Source organism: Aquila chrysaetos, chromosome 1, assembly GCF_900496995.4.
Source record: "Aquila chrysaetos chrysaetos chromosome 1, bAquChr1.4, whole genome shotgun sequence".
NCBI lineage: Eukaryota > Metazoa > Chordata > Aves > Accipitriformes > Accipitridae > Aquila > Aquila chrysaetos.
The window spans coordinates 26,692,941-26,719,385 of NC_044004.1; the positions used below are offsets into that span (position 1 = coordinate 26,692,941).

Consider the following 26,445-nt stretch of genomic DNA (forward strand, 5'->3'; position numbering starts at 1 on the left):
ACTGCATATAAATATTTGAATTGCAATCAGCTAGTATCAAACATGGAAAAGCATCCCAAGGCAGATGCAACATTTAAATAATTGAAGTGGTAAGTTGATAGCAAGAGCATCCTCTTATATTTTAGGGGCACATTCCAAATTATTCTACTAGTGCAGTTCAGTCAAGTTTGTGACTTCTTAGAGAGAGACACAAAACAAAATTTGGACCTTATTTTACTATAGCATATACCAAATTCTAGAAGACTGTCAGTGGTCTACAAATACATAGGCATGTCACAAGCTCTCTTGATATCAGAGTATAATACTGATGCAAACATGAAAAGTGTGTTCATGTAGATGGATATAAATATTTACACAGTAAAGGCATATATAGAAACATCCTACCTCTCTCTAACCCACTGGTACTGTAGGGGCATAAACCATCTGGACAGGAAAAAGAGCTAGAGACAGGTCATTTTCTGGCTGTACTTTTGCTTTTTAATTTGCTATATTAGAAAGTTGTGAATGTCCCACATTTCATTAAGTAGTGTAACACAGAGATAATTGAATTAAATCCTTTCCACTGCACAGTAAATTTTCACCTCTGAATTACTTTTTCAGAAATTATTTGCCCGGTATAGTAACAATTTTTAGGAGGTCAAATTTTTGCCTACAATAGAAAACAATAAGCATAGTAAATGCATGTCTTACAAAAGGTTGACCTTTTCAAGTAAGCCACCACACGACAGAAAAGTCTGTTACTGCTTATACAAACATACTATAATCAAGGTAGAAAAGAGCTGTATCGAACATCTCAGCCAGCATGGTGCTTATAAGTATTCTTTGCACAATTTTTCTTAAAACACTGCTCTTTTCTTCAGTGGTCTATGCTCTCTGTGGCTTTTCTCCTCAAAGGTTTTTTATACGCCTACCTTATTAGTAACTGAGCAGCTTCAATATACATTAGACTAGCAAAGTGAAATCACCAGTGGACTAATTTGGTTTTCTCTCATCTGCTACAGAGACCTTAGATTAGACAAGGTCTTAAGAAGAGAATGAAAGAATACAGTAAAGTTTCGGGTTTTGGTTTTTTTGTTTGTTTGTTTGTTTTGTTGGTTTTTTTAAGAAAAGTGTTATAGAATTGATATTATTTGACAGCCTTCATAAGGCTGTCAAAGCCTAATTCTCTTGTGAAAATTTATTCCATAGGTGACTCCCTCTCTACACAGTCCCTGCCATTGGCATGTCATCTGAGAGATGTGTAACTAAGAGTCTAACTTCAGTGCTGCTGAAGATGAAGGTGTGAAAGAAAGTCAGGCACCTTGAATCGACTCCGACTAGTTTGGGACAGAGGATGTTATTTTCTGTTAGCATAGCCTCTGCTGAGAGGAAGCAACAGATGTGTATGCACCCAAGTGCATGACCAGGCAAAGTAAATAAGGTAAGTTTAAACCACCTTTGATTATCAGTTAAGACCAAAGCTGCTAACTAGCTGTTGAAAACAAGGAGGGCTGTGGAGAGCCTGGGAGTGAGATGTTTTCTGTTCACAGCTATGGTGCCAGAGAGCAGCTGCTTTTTACATCACTTGCATCACTGTTTTGCCACAGAGTTAAAGCAGCAGTTAAATATAGGAATCCAGCCTGGACTTAGCGTCTGCTTGATTAACATACAGTGAAAAGAACAGAAGAAAGCATCAGATTTCCACCCCAAACTGGCAGTCAGTAGCTCTCCTGAGCCGCAGACACTTTCACAGGCAGGCTGTTCTTGAGGGACCTGTGCCATAGCCGCTGATGTTCACCGATTACCCTAGTTGTATCCTGAAGTGTTTGAGTTTAATAGCTGGAATGGTAGGGAATGTGTGGAGATGTTCTAGCACAAATTTGTAGAATGACTTTAAGCCAAGGACTCAGTGAATACGCCATCTTTTTTATTAATTGAGACAACTTGACTATACCACAGTGGTTATCTGTAGTCCAGGTTTAGACATATTATTTGTCTTAACTGAAAGCTTTGCAGTTGAACAATTCCAAGTGCTATTTAAAAAGCCTGCCTCCCAGAAGAAACACTAGATACAATTCCCAAATTATATGCAATATTTTCAATTATTTCCCAAAAACAAATATAGAATAGTAAACACATTCTACAATAAAATACTTAAACAGGGTTCTGTTTAAGGTAACTAAGTGTTCATTGCCACGCTCAAGCCACTAGCAGAGCAAGTGACACATTTTAAATGCTTGTCTGGTTGTTTTTCCTAACAGGAAAGGAAGCCTCCTGCCATTTTCCCCATTTCTTTAAGCAAATGCCTCAGCACTACCCTGAGCTGTCCTTCATGGGCTTCTCTGTTCCTGTCCCCCTCTCTCACAGAAATCCTTACAATTCTCCTCTTCTGTGCTTGTCCCAATTCCCTTGCTCCGTGAGGGAGCTCTGCACTTGTGCTAATCTACTGCTACTATGCTTCTCAGCTGCTGTTTCTGCATTTAAGCTTTTCAAAGGTTACCGAATATCTATAGCTCCATGGCCAAAATTCTCCCTAAGCATATCCTTTTTTCTCAGCTGCTATCAAAGGGTGAATCCATCATTCATAAGCACCTGAGCTTCTCACAAGCCACATCCTTAACACAGAAAAATCCCTCACTGTCACATGTAATCATTTTTCATCTCATTAGTGGCATTAGGCAGAAGGATAGAGGGATGTTGCCTTAACACAGTTGAAGCCACTACTGATACAAAACCATTTACTGGTGCAAAACTATGGGTGCTTATTTTAAGTTAATATGGGCCTATTTCAATGCATCTTCAGTCTACCATGTCTTTAATGTTAAATCCCCAAATTAAAATAAACCAGTTTTATTAATCGAAGTAAAAATGCACACATACAGCTTTTTGCACTTAACCGTATTTTCTTGAAAACACATTAATTCTGTAAGCTTGACTGGATTTCCCCTTTCACAGCTGTATTGTTTCATTACCCCCTCCTAGAACATGCTGCACTTGCAAACAGCAATTTCAGGCCTTATGGAAATAAATGGGAAGTTTTGTATAAATAATCACCTAAACTATTTCTTAGTGAGAAGGGAAAATGCTACCAAAACATACAGAAAATGATATTCAGATGCAGTTGGCTTAAGGAAAAGGAGAAAGCAAAAGATTGCTCTAAAAAACCAGCTAAGAATATGGGTCAGAAAAGCCAGTAAAATCCTTTTCCTCCAGTGTAATCCCCCACCTATGCTCCATTTACGCGATTCCTCACAGTATGTTTTGTCCTTATTCCAAGGTTACAGGGACCGAGGGGAATAGGCAATATTGATTAATGGTGTCCTGGAGTTTGAAGAGTTCAGCTGGAATTACACATTCTTTGAAGGGTGTTATCTTTTCAGAAGAGCAGGTGCAAACACCATCTCAGTTTTAATTTATTTTATTTTCTGCTTTTCTTGACCATGTCTCTTTAATGCAGAAGAGAAAGTTTATTATTCATTATCTTGTACAGCTTGATAAGCTTCTCTCACAGAATCGGAGAAAGACTCAATCTCAGAGCACATTCAATCATCGCCTCAAAGGGAAGGCAATCTACAAAGACCTTAAACACCTCCCTGAATGATGCAGCTGTAAGCCACACTGCATCACGGAAGGCTGATGTTGTGTTGCTTGCACACAAAATACTTTCTGAAAAGAGGAACAGATACAACAGGATATCCCAACCACACTAAACTTGCATTTATTGTCCGTACTTCTCTTAGCTTTTAATTGTCTAATTAAGGCCAGGTATCCCTCCTAAAATCTCATGTCCATATGATAGACATGGTCAAGCAAGGTAATATCTGTAAGTACACAGTCTCAGCTAGGAAATACAGATCATAACCTCACGAGACAGGCACTCAACCTGCAGCATGTTGAAACAGCAAGATAGGATACTGTTTTTAATTCCCCATATTCTGAGCAATCTGAGCCATCTCTCTACACCATTTCCTCCACATTTTCCATAGATTTGTCCCATTTTCTCACTCGCATCACCCCAATAGTTTTCTCAGCTCTTGCCCCAACAGCTCCTGAGATAACAGAGCTCAGGTAATTTCTGTTTTGTTGTTTGGACTTTCTTCTCTTCCAGCCTTACAGGATTACGTCCATCTGACTTGTGGCGTCTATCCACTTAGCTGTCTGCTCTCCCTTCTTGAGGCAGCTTGAGCCTCATCTTTGGTGCGTGCATTGTCTTAGTTTCTTCAATCTAGTTGTCCTCTCCGCCCTTCTCCCCTTTTTTATTCTGAGCCTCATTTTATTCCCTGATGTCTAGGCAGAAGAAACACAGCAGCAGTTCAAAGAAGCAGGGCAATGGACATCCATGCAGATGAAAAGATCCCCACCACCACCACCATCTGACAAAATGGGGATTATTGGGGCAAAGGAGGGAGTGCAATGCTTTCACAATGTCTAGTCAGAGAGCCTACAATCAGAAAACTCTAATACCAGAGAATCTGCCTCTCCATCACTTAAGAACCAAGAGCAACTGCACTACCTCCTCAGCCTGCCAGGGAAACACACAAACTATGCAAAGAAAACAAACCTGCACTATGTGGTGACAAAGCTAGTGGATGAACAAAGACACATGCTATGTGTTTTGTCCAACATGCCAGGTGCGCACATCGTCCAGTAACCAGTTCCATATTCTGTCCCATCAAAACTGTCTCCTGAACCCACCCGCAGCCCTCCTGGCTAGCAACCCACTGAATTTTTCAGCTGGAATATACTGCTGTTGTACGGAGACACCAGGAGAGAAGAAACTGATCTTTCAGGCAATTAAAGTCCCATAGATGTTTTAAAAGTTGAGGCGGGCTTTGGACTGGTGGAAAAGCAATGAAGATAAAGGGGGATTCAGGGAAATGTGCTAAGGGAAACTCTCTTATAAAATTGATGAGCCATTACCTTTTCTCTCTTCCTTGTTAGTGAGCTGCTCAGAAAGCAAAGGGCACGCACCAGCAGTTGAGAAGGGGAGACAAAACCCAACGTGAGGAATGATTAATGTACAGTCCTGCAGCTTGCAAGGGAAAAGAACAATCCTTTTATAGCTTCACTAGGCTAATATTTTCCAACATGCTTTTAAAAGCCCTGAAAAAAAACATGTCATGGGTGGCTTGTTAAGAAGCAAACACAGCACTGACAATTATTCACTGATACACCTGTGATACCACAAATCCTCCATGTGACAATGACCTTACTGATGTTGAAATCAAACTATTTAAGCAAGCGCAAGGACTTTTCTTATTTACAAATAATACTAAATGAATTGTCATAGCTCTGTTTTCAGTACAGCAGGAAAGGAAGACTGTACAGAGGACAGTGGCTTTTAAAATTCACATGCTATCACCTAAGAAACCAAGTCTGCCAAAAGGCTGGACAGATACAGTACATTTATTTTCCTTTAATGCCCATATACATGGATCAAACATCAGAGCTCAGAGTCTACACATATACATACTCATATATACATGCATAACCACCAATTTGTGGGAACCTGCTTTTGTTCACGATTTTACAAAGGCGCTCCAGCCTTTCTTAAGGTCGAACACATTTTACTGACTGATTAATTGAAAACAAGGGATGCTACCTTTCAAAACACAAAATCATCACACAGCCTAAGTCTACAAAATGATAAAGCCTTAGCTTATCATGGAACTGTTAAAAAAAGAAACTCTAGAGGTCAGGATAATAGTGTAACGTATGGAGAGAGTGATTACAGCCTCCCAGAAGACGTTTCTGCCTGAGGTGAGTTAGCAGACACGTCCTCAGATGAAACCTTCATCAGCAGATCTCTATTTCATCAATCTATGGCATAGCTTAGAAAATCATCTGGTCAGGTGTTGTTAGAAAACCTCTTCATCTTCCAAAGCAAAATCTACCCAAACAAATTACTACAGGCAAAACAGAGTTTAAAAGGAGGGCCTGCAGATCATTATGGGGTTCAAATAGCTCAAAATAGAGGAAAACATGTATTTCTACAATATTTTAAAATTGAAACACTGCCTTTCACAACAAATCCAACATATTTTATTATATGGGCTCTTGGACCAGAAGATGTAGCTAATTAACAAAATTCACGTGCAACAACTTCTGGAAGAGCGGCATCCCAGAAACTGGGATTTCATCAACTTCCTGGACAATTAATCCATCAAAGCAGCAATGCAATCCCCTCACTTTTCTCTGATGATGGCAAACTCATGATCAGGGAAAGTTGCTTTTGCAGTCAGTGAATGGCTCTGGTGTTTCTCACCTCGGGACCAATAGGTAATTTTGCCAGGATGAGCCCAAGAACCGCATGCTAATGTATACATGAAAACAGATGCAGTGCAATTTCCAGCTCAACAATACGGTTTTCTCAGCTTGGGTTCTGCTGTCACCAAATGCTTTTTTCTTGTGTGTTAGTGCTTCTTCAGAAAATGCTACAACATTTATGCTACCCTTCAAAGCATGTTTCCTACACTGAACCTCTCTACGCCCAAAATACATTGTACATCTGATTACTCAGTCATAAGTTTGTTCTTTCTGCTTGTCTTTTGGATCTTCAGCTATTTAACATCACATGCAGTCTGAGTTCACTTACAAATAATGGCTACACTGCTTTTTCTGCAACCTTATTTTTTTTTTAATGGGTCAATAAAATGTTAAAGAAATTAAATTTCAAAAAAAGTGGGCTCCAGTCGTGAAAGTCATACTGGACACAAGATTTCTGTAGAAGCATCTATCAAAATTCTTATGAAGGGCTAAGAATAGGAAAGGCACATTTCTCTTAAATGCCCCCTTTCAACATTGATGTTTCTATGACCAGTTCTGTCTTTAGTAGAAGCAGGTACTCAGCCTGGAGAAATGTGACTCAATATTTTATTTTATAAAGAACATAATGGAATGATTTTATTTTCCAAAGAAATGTAAATATTTGAAAGAAGAACTGTAAATGGTTCAAAAAAATTAACAAAAGCAAAGCTGGCTTCCTTTACTCTGTAAAGCTGCATCACATTTATGTGCCCCCTAAGAAGCTCTATTTTACTTCCTGACCAAACCAAGCTACTACAAAATCTGACTTGAAGGGAAATGTGCAATGCACTCATTCTCTGAGGCAAACAAAGCACTGTAATAGTTTATTCATAAGAAGTTAAAACCTTTTTACTTCCCATAATTTCAAACTGGATTTGCCCCTTTTAGATCTCTCAAAAATCTGCACCAATAGAAATGAAAAACAGTGAAAAAGACCCCGAACATCAGTCATTTATAGAAGTAAAAAATTTAGAGAGATGGAATTGGGTCACTTTTCCTTTTGGAAATTTAGCCAGAGATAATCGGAAACTTTGGCAGGGGATTAAAGAAGTTTCAGAAAATCTTTTACTGGGAAAGATTTTTCAGGTCCAAAATGACATTTCCCATCAAAAGTCAGAAACAAAAAAAAAAACCCCAAACCAAAACAAACCCTACTATAGCAAATATCTCAATAATCAAACACGGACACAAAAAGCAGCAGCTTGTTAGCGTTACTGAATCCTTACTACCCATGCGTCAGGATGGGTACTGTCCAAAGATCCTGGAATTACACAATGTGAATGGCAATGTTTTTGATATATCAAAATGCTCAATGGGACAGGGAGACAGCTTGCTGTCCCACTCTAAGTAAGTCACCTTCACAATCCTGTTCCCACAGCAATATTACATGACAAAGAAGGATGCTACCAAAAGACGACCAGTCAGGAACGAAAGCTAAGGAAAGACTGGCTCCAGGGCAGGAAGGCCTTTAGCACGTACTCCTGCTTGCTCCCTGCACTCCTGCTTGCTCCCTGCGGCAAGGAAGAACCTCAGCTCACAGACAGTCAGGTTTCAGGGACAAACCTCAGTTTTTTGCAACACCCTTAGGAATTTTCTTGCATCAAGATCTTTAAGTAATAGTAATGGCTTAAAACTACTACTCTTCCCTCAATCCAACTTTTTTCTCCATCAAATCAAATATCCCAAGAAAGTAGAAACACTTGCATACAGTCAGAGTGTAAGTAGCGCATTTAACTTGGACCAGCAGGAAGAGATGCTTTCACATAGCCAGGAGACGCATATTACAGGACATTTGAAAATACGGTTTTATATAAAAGAAGTATTATATATATATATGAAACAAAATAGTGTTGCATGTGCAGTTTTATGCACCTGGCTGAATTACTCTGAAAAGTTTGCTCAATACAGGTTTAGCAAAACATCATGTAAGTGATAAACTATGAAAAGCAGAGATTTTTAAAAGTAACACCAGGAAGAAAAAAAAAAAAAGCATTTACCCATCCTCTCATAGCCCCTGGGACATAGTTACTCAATTAAATGAATAGGTTTGATACCTAACTTGCTGCGGGGGTGTGTGTACTCTGTATCAGCAGACAGAAATAGCACCAAGTCAAAAGGGATAAGGAGAGCGAAAACTCACCGGCCGTTGTCACGCCCCACGCCCCAGACTCTGATGCTCACAATGGGCTGCGAATGAAGAACTGTGCGGTCCATGGGGTCAATCAGGTTCAACATGTCATTTTCCAGGATAAGGTACATGTCTTTGCCCTGCAACTCCAGACAAAGTACAGTTACACAGTATGTCCCCCCCTCGAACTGACTGGGATCAAGGTGTTATGTCTGTGCTGTTCAGACTTGCATCCTCTTAATTCACTCAAAGTTTCAGTTTGTTCCAAGAGCAACTGAAAACAAGTTAATTTACTTTTGGTGTGAAAAAGATCTAAGACGGTATCTAGCTACTTCCATATTTTTAAATGATCTCAATCACAAAAAGCTTTGATGTCTTTTAAATGCAACTGTTTCACTCATTCAACCCCAAGCTACCAAGTTATTCAACAAATTACGTGTTTATCCTTTCTCAAGTAAATTCTTCCAAATATATTAGAAGTCAAGAACTGTCTTAATAGTAAAGGCTCACATCAAAACCTGTACTCTTAAGGCAGAGTTTCTTCCTTCAAACAACGTGCTTTGTTTCCATAAACTTTAACCAACGGGTCATGGGAACAGACACCAATTTGTACATATAAAGGATTTATAGGATACTCTTTGCAGAAAGATTAATTAAAGGGGAAAACCTAGCATTAAGACATGAATGTGAATTCTGCTGGTGGCTGCAGAATCCTGGAGCCAGGATTTCTCCCTAATTCTTCTGGCATGTAAGAACAAAGAGAATGCTTTTTCCCTGTAGAGGAAACAAATTTAGAGGCAATTTTCCTTTTGATGCTAATTCACAAATGCTAATCTTCCTCCTATGGTTAGCATTTGCAAAAGGTCTGCTGACTCTTCTATCATATATACTAGCTCTCTTCTCAGAGGCTGTACACCTACTCTGCAGACTGCAGGACCCTACAGAAATGATCGTGGATCTATTGCCGAGAGGTAAGACAAGCTCCTGCTGATAGGAAGAAGAAGGTGGGAGCTATCAGCTAAATATAGAGTAATTTGTTTCCTCTCTATTGTGCCAGAATCTATAAATGAACAGAAAGAATGGAAAGGGTCTGACTTCCTACTGACAAATGTTTCAAAAATGACCTTTTTCTTCACCTCAGTGACACAGAAACCCTCTTCCCACTTGGTTACAGTGGCTCAAGTCTTAATGATGTCTAATTTTGCGTCTGTGTAAGACACACATTCATGTCACCCTGGGAGGGCCTGCTTTCAGGGTTTCCAGGCTAGGCAGCAAGGGGCAGGTACTGCCAGACCACCTCTTCCCCACCCCCAAATCTCCTAGCAGGGATTCAAAGGGGAGCTGTGACACAGAGCTGGCAGCACAAGCACCAAGAGGGGTGTGGGAGAGGAAGGGGACACACACCGATGCCAACACAGGAACCTTTTGTCTGATGGAAAAAGTACAGCTGTGGCTGAGATGCAAGGCTGGATATATAGGCCGCTCCTAGAGAAGCACAAGCAGATGTAGCTGTGATAACCATGCATGTAAATGGGGCAAATCAGCAGCATTTTGCTGCTTGCAGCATACAGAAAAAGAAACATGGGAAATAAAACACAAAAGCCAGGATTATACCAGGCAGACCAGGATGATGAAGAAAACCAAACAGAAAACAGAGTCATCACAAAGAAAAAGGGTGAGAAATTTGCTTGGAGGTCAGAAGCAGTAAACAGATTGTGTGAAGAATGTTACAAAGTGTCACAAAGATTGCTTTTTGGACCCATTTTCTACTTATATATTTGTTCCAGAAGGAAATTATTACAAGAAGGTAAAATCTGTTCATCATGCAAAATACACTGGGATTAGGGTAATAAAACTGAATCCAAATTAGCTGGAAAAGAGGAGAATGGGCAGATAAGCAACATAAGTCATGGAAAATTATCCTTGCAATGCTCAAGGGATAGCTTGGCCACAGCCAGAAGCAATATATTTTGCTAAGTTTTGTTGCCTTATTACACAAAAGCTATTTTAGAGATGAAAACACTGCATAGGGCAAGACAAAATTATTTAGACAGACTGGGAGCTTGAACATAGGCCTCAATGTCTCAGACTGCTGAAAAGTGGCAGAGACCTGATGGTCCAAGATGAAGAAAGCTCTCATGGGAAGAGCCACTTGGGGAAAGCGAATGGAGGAAAGAAAGATTCAATCCCAGCAGTCTTTCAGGGAAGTGTTATATACTGTGGTATATAAGACAATGGCAACAATGTATCTTTTTCATCTAAGTGACTTTGTAATGTACAGGAACATAGTGCATGGCAAAGTAGCCACACAAACAGATGAGTTGTGTTTTTCTTAGGTTTTACAGAAACACAGAAGTTAGAAATTTACAGCGAATTTCTTTTGGAGGGGAGTGGAGGGCATGAAATCCCACGTTAAAGCCATCAACAAAGCTTCTGCAGGGTCAGGATTTTACCCAGAGTGTGTGGGGTTTTTTTAACCCACAGTGTGTTTTGGTTTGTTTTTTTTTTTAAATCATTAAAACTTGGGGATGGTCCTATTCCCAATTACACTTTCATTACATTCTAGCTAAAATAAATCTTTAGGCAATCTTAAAACTCCTATCTGCAGCCATCAGTTCTACCTTCATAACAGATTTCTACTGTATGTGCTCCATCTGATATGTCAGTGATGAGCACACTTTTTTCAGATTCCTCTCTAAAATGTGCCTCTTCCAATCACTCTTGAAGCATTACATTGCCAGCAGAAAAATGTGGTTGTAATGATTTCTTTTAAAATCAAGAAGACAATTTACTTCAGGGGCCACCTATTCAAGCACAGTATCTCTATTGTTTTGTCAGGCTGATTTTTCTTGGTTTTTTTCTGAATGGCATTCTTAATTAAAACTTCCATTCAAGAGGACCAAAACTTTTCATCAGTTTGTCTTCAAAACCTGCAAGGGTTTCCAACAAAGAACAACGGGATTGACAGAGAGAAATATGGAAAAATGTGAACATTAACTCTTAAACCAAAATAAAGCACATGATTTCGAAGTAAATGATATATTTCAAGTTGATCAAAGTTCTGTCATCTGAAAATGGATGAAATTACATGCATATAAAGAGAGTGGGTTTTTTCCCTCCCAGGGTCAGCAGTAAGTCCAAAGTCCATGACTGATGTGTCTCTAATTGTTTGTCTAGCTATATTAACTAAATAAAACTGCTCCCAGAAGTAAGGAGAAGGGAGATCAATGTTATCTTGTTAATTTATATGCACAACATAAACTTCTTACATAAAATACCCTTCTGAAATTACTTTAAATAGACAGGACACTCTAACTGTGTCCCTTGAAACATCGCTTTCATTTTTAAACAGGCACTTTCTCGCAGTTGCTCCTCTGAAGTGTCTCTGCATTGTTGTGATCATAGCCAGGACACTGGACACAAGTCTTAGACTGTAACAATAACTTGGGAGACTGAAGGATATTATTCCTAAAATTTTTACTGAAACAGACAAGTCTTTCTTTTAATTCCTCTTCTGTTCGATAGTGCTGTTTCTCTTAGATCGCACAAATATCAGCAAAGGTAACATTCACTCTTACATCAGTTTTGCATTCAGATCTTGTGTAGTAAATCCACATTAGTGCAACCCTCCTGAAAAACAGGTCAGGAAAGAGGTAGAGACTAAGATTTGGCTGAAGTTTAAGTTGCTCCATGATCAATCAAATAACGAAGATGTTTTTCTACAGGTTTGTCTCCTATGTGCTCTGTACGTCCCACCACTATAACCCCAGCTTTTCCTTTCTTCTTGTTTCACTTACTGATCCCTCCACACCTTCCACTCCTTCGTCTGTCCCCAGCACACCTCTTTTCCACACCACAATACCTCTAGCTTCCTTCATGTTTCTCCCTGCGCTCCCTCAGCATTATCCGGTCTTTGCTGCCAATTCAGAAAGAAGCACAGAGCTTGCATGGTTCAATTGATGGTGTACTGACCCATCACCAAACCAAGAAAGCAGAGAGCTGAGCTCTCTGTTTTTCCCTTAGTGTGTAAGAATTTGGCATCCTTCAAAATTGGATAACACTGGTAAACAGATTCAAGACTTATTGGAGAGGAACCAACAGACAGACTAATGACATAAAACTAATTTCCTTCTGAAAGACTGATAAAATAATCATCTTAAAATAAGCCACCTGTCCATCAGTCTCAATTTCCTCATACATTTTAGAAGCACAGGTCACACCAGTCTGAGTTTCCTTGAAGCCCTTTTGTCACTGGGAAACGTGTGAAAATGCTGTTTCAAAGCACCACTTTCAAATCTCTGGTCAGGAGAAAGACTTGCACTGATTTCAACAGTTTGTCCCAACACTGTTGTACAGGTGTGTACTAGTACAGGTGTAAATACGAAGATGAGGTCTTTGTGGCACCTGCTGTCCAGAAAAGTTTGGAACAAAACCATTGACCCTTGAACCCTTTTATGTTTTTTGGCAGTGCCAGCTGGGATAGGGAAATCCCAAACACAGAGCATGGATGTACTTGCCTACAGAGTTGTTCTTTCAAGATGTTTTATGACATGAGAAGGATGTTTTGAGAGGAGAAGTTCACCCTGTTCTTACCTCTCCCCAAATGCCAACAGTGTCTCTGATGTCATTTTTACAGTAAGAGAGTTGTCTGATGCAATTGTTCACAGCAACACTGCTTTTTCCAGGAGCAAGATCTTCTTCTGCCATTTCTACCCAGCCCAGAGATCGCACAGCAAAGCACTAAAAAGAAACCAGAAAATATCTGAACATGAATCAGAGCACACAACACACTGCTGTATCCAGCTATGGAAATCTTGCCATGAAAAAGAAACTAGTCAGTCAAGGTTAAAGATCCCTGGCTAGGAGGGGAACAAAATCAAGGCCTTGCAGACAAGCTTATGCTCAAAGGTAAGTAAATTTAAATATAATTTGAGAATGGCAAAGTAAAAACATTCAAAGGAACAAAGAAGAATACATGACTTGCCAGGAAAGGTATCTGTGGAGGTAACAGTAATGCTTTACAAGAAAATACTTTCGTTAATATAAAGGAGGAAATGAAGGAGTGGTAGAAATAGTGGGGGACATACAAACACAGAGAAATAAAGGAAAAAGCACAACTATAGATACAGTAGAATTGAAATTTTAGCTAGTGTCTAGAGCTCTAATTGAAGAGAAAGAAAAAAACTACTGGATTACATCTTTTGTAAGATTCACACTTGCAGTGTATCTCACTGCCTGGCTTTTAACCAGAAATTCTTTTCTTTTTATGGATTACAGCAATTGTTTCTACAGTAAGTTTAACTAAGGTAGCAAACAATAACAAATTTCAAAGCACTAACAAAAAGATAAGCTATCATAAGAAGAAAGCATGCTTTTTCTAGAAGAAATTAAAAATTACCTTTATAATAAAACTATCTAATGATACACTTTTTTAGCAGAAGGATGTTTAGCCATCCACAGCACTCAGTTGGCAGAACAAGCCAAGGTGACATTACTTTGCACATATGGTGCTTTTTGCAAACAAAATAAAATGCGCGAAATTGAATGGCATAATCTCTACCCTATGTTTACTAGGGTAGAGAATAAAAAACTTTAAATCTGACACACACACACACAATTTTTCTTAGATTCTAGGGCGAGTGAAATACAGACCTCTCACACTAAGTCAAAGGGAGTTCATCTATGAGACCAAGATTTCCTCCAGAGAACTTTATGAGTACCTCATTCTCAAAGTGCAATGCACTGTCAGAGAAAGATGCATAACAGACTTACTGGTGTACCTCCTTAATAGGCACACCAAACATTTATGATGGTCCCTAAAGGTTCAGCAATAATAGTTCCTGAATGACCCCATACCAAATTCCTGCTCTCTTCTAGATATTTAATATAGCAACAGACACCACCACTGAACACTGCCAAATCAAATCCCACCCCATCTCCGAGCTTGGTTTCCCCTAGACTCTTTGCTGGAGTCAGTGATTAGATAGTGCACCGGCACTGACATGAATTTGCACTCAGTTCTCATACCCAAATCCTTGCTAGCAACAATGCCTCCTACATAGATGCAGGATTCGACAGGTACAAGTTCCACAAGTAGAAGTGAGACAATTTACAATTAACAACTGAAAATCTGCCATTGTATAACATCTCTTTCATCCCGAGCCTCCCCTTGCCAAGACAGATCAAGTATTGACATCAATTAGTACTCAGTCCCTGGTATCCTGCTTGCTTCAGTGGTATTCATGTGTTTCTTCTGAAATGTTACGCTGTCCTTAAATGCTACGCTGTTCTGGCAAACTGACTTGCAAATGTTTCAGTCAATCCAGTGCCCTGTTAGGTAGTCAGCGCAGTTTTGACCTTGCAAAGACCAACACTCATTGTCCAGCGGTGCTGCCTTGTGCCACAGAGCTTCCTTTGCTTTCAGCAGCATCCTGCAGGTCTCAGGAAGGCAGGCAATGATCCTGGGAGCTGCTCAAAGGAAGCCGGCACCAGTGACTGCTGGGAGCCCCGCTGCCTCCAGCGGGACCATGCCCACACAGGCACGCAGCCCAGGAACAGCAACAGCAGGTCCACACTGGACTTACCAATTAATCCTTCTTCTTGAGACGCAGTAAATAAACCAGCTTCAGAGTTCAAAAGCTGACACTGAATATTCATTTGCCGCCTTGTAAAAACTGCTGTGAAATCAGTGAGTAGATCCAAGCTGACGCACCATCACTGGTGTGCCATTTGGGAACCACTGTCCTCAAAAAAACAACCCAAAACACCAAGGTATTTTAAATATGCATAATACATCATCCTTGGCAAACTAAGGGAGGAATAAAATTCACCAGTGGGTAGAAAGATTGAGTTTCTCCCTCCTTCCCTTTAAAACTTCTCTATTCCTTCAGCCTTCTTTCAGCTTGCAGAACGCACTCATCCAGCCTACTTCGCCAAGCAGAAAACCCAGCCTAAGAGCCTGCCTCTTGTACCTCTGGTACTTACTTCAACAAGTTACTAATGATGCATCTCATCTAAGCCATCGGCCAGCAAATACACTCTGCAAATTGTGTGAAACCCTTTAGTGAGTGTGGGTAAAAAATTAAAGCCTCTCACACCTCCAGATTTTTTAATGGACGCATTATTATTTTTTATTATTACTATTTTTTTTGCTTTGCAGACAAGGAAACCAACATGCAAATTCTCCTGCGCTGCTGCTTCCTGACCCAGCTGTGCTGGAAACTCGCAAAAGCCCTGACTTTAAGATTTTAAAGGGTGATGAAGGAGAAGGTGAAAGAGAAAACAAAGGAGGGGTCACCACTCAGGGGTGCTCTTCACTTCAGGGCTACACGAGATACTAAAATATTCAGGTTTTAGCAATTATTAAGGTCATCTAATCTCAAGATTGCAGAATTGGTTTTGGCACATCAGATGCTCGTGAATCTTGCTGAAAGTGCTGCGATGCCCATTGGGGTATTAAATATTTATCTTTGCAGGCTTTTAAAATACAGATTTTTACTGTGCCAGAAGAAAGGGGTTTTTTTATAAGTATTTAAATATTAAATTGAATAACAGAATATTAGCAAAGAAAAAACATTTTCTAAATCATCCTAAGAGATGTGAAGAACTAAATATATACAATAAGCATATTGTTTCCTCATTACTCTTCATATCTCAACCACATCTGCAATTTGCTAGCTGTTTTCTGAACACAAAGATAAATACAGTCCTTGCACTGAACAGAGTATATCTTAGGAAGGCAACAAACTGGTGAAAGACAATCAGTTCAAGCTGACAGCAGGTAAATCTCTTATTAGTAAAGACGGTGAATGAACTGGTTTGGTATTTTTTTCCTGGCTATTTTTGTTCTATGTTTAAAATTCTCCAGTGGCGGCATCCACTGTATTTCTTTCCCCTCCCAGCCCACTGTCATGACAGTAGAGCGAGCTGAATGGGACATTCTTGTCTATCCGACACATTCCCCTCCATGTGAAGGGCTTGGCTTCCTTCCCTGCTTCCATGCCCTCTCAGGTCTTCCAAGCTAGGTAGATGTGAGAAACCCCATTGGGCTTCTGGCACCTGGCAAGTTTTTGTTTGTGTGTTTTACAAGAAGCCCTTACCATAACCCAAATAAAATGCTTCAGAACAGCTTCATCAAAACAAACCGATTTCCCAAGGACTCACTGCAAACAAAAAACTCTCAATAAAACCCAGAAAGACCCAACACCCCACCCACAAGGCAATGCATGTACCTGAGTATACACATAAAAGAAACATTCTTTTGCTCAAAATACACGTAAAGAGCAAAAACCTTCTACTTCTTGGTTAACTGAATACACATGCTGGCATGACTCAGAAGTGAAGGCAGACCTTCACGCCAAGGTCTCAGAGTAACATGTGATACATACCACGGTTCATTCATCATCAGTATTTCAGAAGTATATACACACACACCCCTATGGAGTGGGAAAGCGGTGGAAGTGTGTGCACACGCGCCTGCATCCCTCTCTCTGCACACTGCCAGCAACTGTATTATAAAAGATCCACTTCATGTTTTATTGTTGGGGTTCCACCCCCGCCTTAATTAATTGACTCAGAGGTTCTCTTTTAAAAAAACGAGCACAAAATCCAGCAGAAACAAACCACCTAGTGTCTCTAATCAGGTACGACCTAATTCTTAAACCAGGGCTAGCTGAGTTAGCAGAATTGCTTTGTTCTCTAGCATACTAATACAGCATCATGGTTCCCCAGCTCCCACCAATGATACTTACTAGCTAAGAGACAAAGTGCTTCCTTCAACCTGAAAGAGCTTTGCTAATGCACCCTCTTTTCTCCTGAACTAACATCTAGCGTCAAAACAAGCCAAGCTGAAAACCAGCGTGCAGCTCTCCTTGACTAAGAGTCTATGAGCTCAGTAACACAGACATTCCTGGTAATGCCAGTTGGTTAAGTACCTCTACTTGAGACTCACAGATAATTGCAAATCATAATTATTGGCCTACCATTATTTCAAAGTAATCCAGATGCCAACTTTTGACTTACAGTAGTCTACCTAATTTCTTTTCTCATTAGAGAATAAACAAATAACCTTTGTATCATGTTATACATTATTAGTATTAACTTAGAAAATAAAATCTTAGTTTTCTGTGCCTGGTCAGACCCTCTGCTTTATCTTAAAATCAAAACTCTAAAAAGCATGTTTTAAATAACCATATCTGAATAAAGATAAGTGAAACATGATTTTCCTATCTGCTTGTCTCCAGACTCTTTCCAAGAGCTGGCAAAGAAAAACAGGTTTGAAAAAAAACCAAAGAAAGTTCATAAATACAGCAGGATGAAAGAGATTTAGGAATTGTATACTGTATTTGGATCACTGCTGTTTGGGATTGGGAAGTTCAAAGATACTACCATGAACACTGCATGTCTGAGAGAAGTGAATAAAAAAATGTCATTTAAACCATGGTATGTCAATAATCTTGTATTTTCACTTCGACTGGAGACTTCACATTTCCTGCTAGGCCACACAAGACATTGTGCAAAGAAAATACACCGGGAAAAAACACCACCTTATCACACACTGCCCCATGAAAAGACAGGTGAACAGAAATGAAAACAGAGGTATCGCTGCTCAGTTTTACAGTTCTGGGGAGCATATGTTTGCATGGCTGCAAATCCAATTAATGTTTCAGGGTTAATGATCTGTAGCCAAAGAACCAAACTCATAAATGCTGTAATCCAAACCCTGCAAAAAGCTGTAAACCTCCCTCGCAGTGCAGTTCTGATCTAAAACATCAAACCTAAAGCTCCCCAGCTTTAGGTGAAGGAATGAATGAACCGTGGATCACACTTCTGCTCTTTGGCATTGCAAAAGCTTCACCACAGGGTAAGGTTCTGCTCTGCAGCAGCTTTTCCAAGAGGAACTCTGGAAGGAGCTTTGACAGGAACACAGAACTGTGACAAATCTCTGCACGTAAGCAAATGCCACACTCTAGCTGTTGCCTCATGTAGTGCTAAGCATGTACCTTAAAAAAAAAAAAAAAAAAAAAGAAAAAAGAAAAAAAAAAATCAAGAAAACCACAGCAAATAAAATCCCCCAACTAGACAGAGGACAAGAGATCAATTACACATGACTGATGGTAGAATAGTATTGGAAACTGGATGGATCATAAGGGCATGGGTAGAAAAGATCCCAGTACAGGGAGAAAACAGATTAGAACATCAGTTTGAGAACAATAAACTAACTTACATTACAATACCACTGACTGATTGTTTTTCAGATCACACAGCTGTTGGTAGCTACTATGAACATCTACGTTAGAGCATGTTTGCGTTGATGATTTAAATCTGTGCTACTAATTTCTTCTCTACTTCTGAGCCTACAGGACTTGGTTTTGAGCAGTTTCCCTTTGCTTCCCTTCATGTTTTTCCTTTTTAAAGGTTATTATCTGTCTGCAGACATACGTAAATCATTACCGTATTTAATAAGGCCTTTTATCACAGACAACTGAGCAGGCTTGTGCCTGAGACACAGCATGTAGGTCACATAATTAACCGTTTGTTATGCAGCCAACACAATCTTAGAAATTCCACTGACATTTTCTCTAACAGTTTTAAAATAAAACAAACTATCAAATTATTTTATGCTTTAGAAGATCAAGTATAAAATATAGCCACTCTATTGTGAGACAGAAGTATGTTCCAGTATATTTGCCTGCTACACATCAAGAAAGCTTGCATTGATTCCAGATGAAAATATTGGAGATGATCAAAGCTAAACTGAGTAACAAAAGAATAAAGAGATCTTATGCAATTAATGAATAAGCAACCACTTTCATTTAATTGACATGAATAGACTACAATGCATCCATTTTCTCAGAGAAATACTGACAGTTGTCACATAGAAATTCTTAATTACAAAAATTTCAAAATGCAGAATCAAAAACATACTAATAAGATTTTTCAACATTTCCAGCTTTCTGTTGCAGTTCATGTTGTATTGTTTGAATTGCTGAAAATGTGCATGCAATACAAAAATAAGCACACAGATATTCAGGCCACAACAGAATTCAGAAATCCACTAATAATTGCTATTTCAAGCAGATAATTATAAACTAAACTTCTGTGGAATAAAATATGAGGACTTTACAAATACTGTAAAATAACCTTTATAATAAATGACTTCTCTAGAGCAGGTCAATATTGAACTTTCTGCTCTCACAATCCCTTACTCATTCTCTAAGACACTACAGTCTCATTTCTTCCAGACTTGCAGACTCCAACCCATAGGATGACAAAAGTCCCTCTCTTGTTTTGAGTTTTAATACTTCTGTCTCAGTGGTTCCTGCTGGCTCACAGCCAGAGGTCAAATCTGCTCTATCAAGGCAAGAAAATGTTGCAGGACCATTGTGCTGGTTCAAGATTTTTTTGAATCCCAATTTCTTATTCATTACTGTATTTCTGAATCAAGTAAAAAATGTAGTCAGTTGAGCAAAAAATGGAATGGACACTATTATTCTCTACTAATATCCTTTTGCTATATGTAGTTCTGAAGAAGAAATTAAAATCATCTTATTCTTTTCTCCAGTCTTCTCAGTAAAGAATAGGCTTTGATTTTAGATGCTTTGCAGATACCTTGACTTCACACCGTAAAGGGATGGGTTTATGGACTTTGCTTTGAGCTAAGGGTGTTTTGGGTTTCATTTTAATACCGTGAAATAAAAAACAGGCTTCCTCAGTGAAGAAAAGGCAGTCATATTTTTCACCAGAAACTAATAAAGGATGATAGTTGCAATGATGCACAAATTAGGGTCTATCTTGCAGAGCAACTGAACTGTTAGGATAACTCAAGCAGGTTTCGTTACACTGCAACACACAAAAACGACCCCAACACACACATCGATGCTTTGCCAGTAAAGACAAGCCCTGCAGGAGTTTACAGGACATGAAAGAATGTGTGCATTCATTTCTTAAAAACTAACGCTCTGCATTTGTTAACTTTAACCTTAGATGTTGTATTTTTCTGAGGGCTTTTCTGCAGGCTGATGTAAGTGGTTCTAACGCACTGAGCAGCACTTTATTTAGTACTGTGGTGCATAATTTCAAAGGTAATATGCATGACATCCAACTTAAAGAAAAAAAAAAAACCCCACAACAAAAAAAACACCCTTTAGGTGAACTCTTGACCTTACTGAATCAATGCAGAAAAACCTTCCATCTTCACTAGAGTCAGGATTTCATGTCTCTTTAGAAGCAACATCGTTAAGAGTAATTTGTTTTCTGCAGAAATTATGCTTACAACAGGATCCAAAGACAATGAAGTTAAATCACTGTTGATCGATTCCCACTCTTTGAAAAAGACTCAAATAAACATGAATTGTGAGTCCAGAAACCTTGAGCCTTGGCGGGCCTCCCACATTTGAGGACCCACTTACTGTCACACTGCCTCCCCTGCAGCACCGTGGCATGATCATCTTCAAGCATATGGAATAATGCATACCTGCATAGGAGCAACATGGTATTATGATGTACGGCATATCTCATGTTTTTAAATCTCTTGAGATAAATATTACCTCCCACTCCCTTTTCCCTTTGAGGAAATACAAGAAATCTTGGCAAGGAAGACTACTCTTTTTTTAAAGTGAAATTTAGAGCTAGAGTTAATACCAAAATAAATATACATGCTGGCTAGAGCTATCTAAATGTTGCTCTGTCATTCAACACACTGTTCCATTGTAATTGATTTTTAAATTAACTTCCTCCATAAATGTACCTTTCAGCAGGTCCACAATGGACAAATAACCCACCAAGCTTGTACCATGCTGTTTTCAAACTGTGTATATACAATATATAATGTATATATAACATACATAAATATATATTTTTAGATATATATTACACACACAAAATACACACTCTGCACTTTTTTCATTAAAAATCTATGCAATGAAATGGTAAACTTTGTGACATTGCAGACTAGAACAGGCTATTGCCCTGAGTTGCCCTAAACTAGCAAGCTAATGTAAATAATTGAAGAGAAATACAAAAAAATCATTTGATCAGTTCATTTTGTAGCAGCAAGATGATGAACAGACATTCAAGAGGCAGTTCATGATCAACAGGCCATTCTAAAGCTGGAGCTGACACAGGCTATATATTGTTTTAGAGGTGAAATGGTCAGTGGCCAGTGGGGAGTATGAAGGACTGCAAGCTGTGACTACCTCTGCAGTGTATTAGCAAAGATGCCGGCAAGCTGATGGGGAGATCTGCCAGCAATATCAGCAGAGGCTGAGCTAAACTGAGAGCTGCCTGCACACTGAATCCATCAGCCTGCAGAACAGCAACATGAGCTTTTTCCCTGTGGGACATGAGTATGATGATGACTGCTGCTTCTCCCAGTTTCTGTCCACTCCTGAGGGCTCCTTTGTCAATGATACACAAAGTACTGCTGGCCCAGAAAGAGTTTACTGTGCTGCACCAGAAAACAGTGAATAAATTCTGATTAAAACCAATTAAAAATAACAAACATTAAAATATTAGGAAGTGCAGAGTTGTATACAGCAAGATGTACACAGACCTCAGCCAAGAAAAACTGCACCGTGCATCTCCATGAGAAATGGTACTGAAGATGACACTGGCACTTCAACCTAGTGAAGCAATAGAAAACTCTTCTTAAAACAACCACCACCAGAAGAAACGGCATCATTAAAAAACAAAAACAAACCAACCAAATAAACAAAATATCAGGTATATTCATGTTTTCTCAAACACAGCCAGCCAGCACTTCTTGGTAGAGTAGCTACAATTTTTAACAGCACTGTTTCACTTTGGAAATGGCTTCCCCTTACTTGGAGGCCACGGAAGCACATTCAGTGACCCACAGTTTCAATTTCGGAGGCAGGGCACGCTGGCTCCAGCACCATCTCACCCAGCTGGCAGCCAGGGAAGCTACCTCCCCGTGGAGAGAGCAGTCACTGGTGTGCACCTAAACTGCCCATGTGACCTGGCCACTCATAAGGTAGGAAAAGCTTCAAGGGAAAAGTGTGACCCGCACAGCTCCACCTGCATCATTTATCCTCCTGTAATGTAATTGCTATCTATGTTCTTACTACTCCAACAACAATTCCTGGTCAACAGAACTGCAGCAGACAAAGTCACTGTCAATACTGGAACTTTACAGGCCAAGAAGATATTTTGATTTGATTTGAAACAAAAGTGTTCCTATATTTTATCTTCCCTTTTACCAATCCTGTAGAAATCTGGCAGCCCAATGCAAACCTTTTGTACAGTATACCTTAATAAAGCAAATACTGATAATGCCCTGTCGTGGTTTAACCCAGCAGGCAGCTAAACACCACACAGCTGTTCATTCACTGCCCCCACCCAGTGGGATGGGGGAAAGAATCAGAAAAAAAAAGTAAAATTCACGGGCTGAGATAAAGACAGTTTAATAGGACAGAATGGAAGAAAAAAAAAATAGTAGTAATAGAATTAGAATAAACAAAACAAGTGATGCACAATGCAATTGCTCACCACTTGCTGACTGATGCCCAGCCAGTTCCTGAGCAGTGGCCCCCAGCCAGCTTTCCCCCTAGTTTATATACTCAGCATGACATCTTATGGTATGGAATATCCCTTTGGCTAGTTTGGGTCAACTGTCCTGACTGTGTCTCCTACCAACTTCTTGTGTCCCCCAGCCTACTTCCTGGCTGGGCAGTATAAGAAGCTGAAGAGTCCTTGACCACTGCTTAGCAACAACTAAAACATCAGTGTGTTATCAACATTATTCTCATCCTAAATCCACAGTACTATACCAGCTACTGGGAAGAAAATTAACTCTATCCCAGCCAAAACCATGACATGCCCCCAAATTCAAGACATAATTATTGCATTACAAACCTGGAAATTAATGGCAAATTTTAAAGCAGTTTCATCCTCTTTCACGTGAGGAATGGCTTTGTGATACATTTTTCTAAGGAAGGCTACAAGTAAAATCTCTCCCCTCTACCTGTCTCCTGCTGTTCAGTCACCCATGTCCTTGCACAACAGGTTTGCATCTAATTAGATCCCAGAGATATGTGGGATTTCTAGGAGTGAAAGACATGTAACATTTTGCAAGATCTATTTATAAATTTTGAAGGGCTCAAGAAATTAAACTACTTTATCCTATATATTCATATTATATATATAACAATTAAACATATTGTAACTCTGTACACCATTAAAAAAGTAAATCCCTTAGATTCGGGAAAATACTACATCTTCCACTGCCCTGGACTAATCTTCATATTTGATTAAACAAGACTCCATTTAGGGACAAGGTGGAAGCAAACATCCTCTACAGGGAAATCTGTATTATGATGTACCTCACATCATGACATTATGACTTATAACATCACCTAATGACACAAAAGATGTCAATAGTAATAAGTATCAATCACAGAGAGATAATGAATGAGCAAACACACTCTCCAAAAGTTCTAATGTACAAAATGAAAAAGACACAATTTACCAAAAAAAAAAAAAAAGTTGAGGAGATGTATTTTAGTGCTTTAGTCTGCTATTTCTAAAACTGCTTTCGAAGCAGAATGTTTTTGAGCACCTGCATCATTTACCTGCAGCATCTCCATAGCTGGGAGCGTGCCTTAATGTTGTTAATGGCAAACAGCCAAATTCAGAAACAACCAACCAGTTTAGAAACTGATGTCCCCATCACTCATCATTGCTACCCAGAAGCTCCAAGGGGAAAGATGGATGAACTTTTCCTATACTATAGTAATTGTCAAGACTGACCTCTTTTTGATTATTCACTGGACGTTTCAAACGGAAGATCTGTGTTTTGACTCATAGTTTTGAAAGCTACTAAAATGACTACCCAGATGGTGTGCGGGGGAAGAGACTAAGGGCACCTTTTTGTTTTTGAAGGAAACAAGGAAAAAAGCCTAACCCCAAACTCCACTACAATGTTTATTTTGGTTTTAGGTTGGGTTTTTGTTTGTTTAGGTTTTTTTAAGATTTTATTCCCAGATTATCATTCTTCCCTCTGAAAGCCTAAGATAAGCCAATACCAAAAGACAACATTTTTTTTTAAACTATGTAATTCTTACTCTATAGTTCTTTTGATTTAAAATATTTAAGAACATAATTTAAGGAAGATCCATGAGCACTGAGCATAATCTGTCTTCCTGCATTTCGCGGAACCATTTCCACACTATCTCATCAATGCAAAAATCAGTATCTCCAAAGACACACTTAGTTGTCTATTGGCAGTAGCTTAGTGTTAAAAGAACTATGTACACACTGTTTAGGCTAATACCCAAAATACAAAATTCTGCTGTTCACAAGAAACCTTCAGCTACTGGCAATAAGATTCTTTGAAAAAACAAAACAAAACAACACAATCAACTCCGCCCTCCTGACCAAGGTGCTATTCAAATTGTTAAGATGAAGACCAGAACTTTTCTTCCGCTCACTCTTATAAATTTACAAACACTGGTTATAATTATGGCTTAAGTTGCAACTAAAATGATTAGCTACTCAGGAGTTGAAAAATTAAATTAAATTACCTGTCAAGAACTTTCCAATAGAGAATATGGACATTTTAAAGCTACCCTACAAGACCCTGGAAAAACTCCACCCAAAGCAACAAATCTGATGGCCTATGGTTAAAAATTAAAGACAGAAAACACAGAGCTGCTACAACAGTCAGGGAAACAGGGACTCATAAGACAACAGCAACCCTCCTAGCCTCATTATGAATAATTAAAAGCACTTGGCTTGTTTACCTTAATAAAACTAAGCTGAAGAAGAGACATAATTGCCTGCTATAAATGCACTAGAAGACAGCTAAACATAGAATAAGAGGATTAAAAAAATGCCCTTTAAAAGTTTAGGTTAAAATGTTTTTGACCATCAAAAGAAGGTAATACTTTAATCAGCTTGTCAGTAAGACTAGTCAGGGCAAAAAAAAAAAAACCCAAACGTTTAAGAAACTTGAAATTAATACATGGGATTATATATCGTGGTTCCCTATAAGGGTAAAGGAATGGGTTCAAGATTTCTTCTAGTCCTCTACCCTGTAACAGGTCCTATTTCACAGAGAATGAAAACCAAGGATTTGAAAGAAAAAAATTGCTGTTAAAAAAACAAGCAGAAGTACCATTTTGGAAGAAAAACTGTTGAAGATGCCTAATTTTTCTTCTAATCTTTTTTTGTAAGATGGAATAAACTCCTCAGATTTAATTAATTGAATTGAGTCCATTAATTGAAATTAATTGAACTGAGGCTTTTTGTAGTGTTTCACATGCTGATGAGATTATATGCAGGACAAGGTGGACTGTGAAACTGCTGGAAAATGTTGAATACTCCCTGTTTGCACCAATAATTTTAGAAGCTACTCTGACTGTGAGAGAGAATTATGGACTTCAGTGTGAAAATACGATCCTTTCCTGGAATTACTAGACACAGCAAAAACTCCTCCTCTCTGATTAAGTCTTCACTTGCATCAGAAATCAGACTTATCTCCATCACCAAGGAGACGCGATGATTATATACAAACAGTCCTGTGTCTAGCCAGGATATTTGCTTCTGAAGAAGACCAGAAACAAGCAAAAGTAGGATGTCTCCAAAACACATATACCTGCCTCCATAGCAAGAAAAGCAGCAGAGAGATGGATATTAACTCTTTGGGGGGCACACAGTATTTTGTAAAATTATTTTTATAGTGCTATTTACAGGCCACTTTCATGACAGCCACAAATGATCTGACAAGTCAGCTTGTCAGAAACATCCCTCACAACACTTCAAAAAGCCCAAATGGTTAATCCCTAGAGCCTAGGTAATCTGTAGGAGTTCATCACCAACTCACTTTCCATGTCTCCAACTGTGTTTTCATTCACCTACAGGTAAGTCATTAAATTTAAATACCTGGTATCAGCATCTCCTACCTCTACCCCTCTTGGAAAAAGTCTCCTTCTCCTCCTTTGAGATCCTGAGCATTTACTGGTTTCTAAAGTAGAAAAGACTTTTGGAGCAACTGCCTAGTACTTCCGCAGGTA

At 39.1% G+C, this 26,445-nt stretch overlaps 1 protein-coding gene across 10 annotated transcripts in view; it reads right to left on the minus strand.

The window, feature by feature from the left end:
- The window catches only part of APBB2 (amyloid beta precursor protein binding family B member 2), a 156,502-nt gene that overhangs the window by 36,752 nt on the left and 93,305 nt on the right, over positions 1-26,445 (minus strand). For 5 of the 10 annotated variants that reach the window (XM_030035115.1, XM_030035202.1, XM_030035723.1 and 2 more), the window contains 3 exons: positions 13,007-13,153; positions 8,426-8,553; positions 385-390 (listed from right to left, as the gene is read on the minus strand). In XM_030035115.1, coding sequence (XP_029890975.1) covers positions 385-390; positions 8,426-8,553; positions 13,007-13,153 — 281 coding nt within the window. The remainder of the gene's footprint in view (positions 1-384; positions 391-8,425; positions 8,554-13,006; positions 13,154-26,445) is intronic. The other 5 variants (XM_030035296.1, XM_030035893.1, XM_030035646.1 and 2 more) reach the window with 1 other exon arrangement.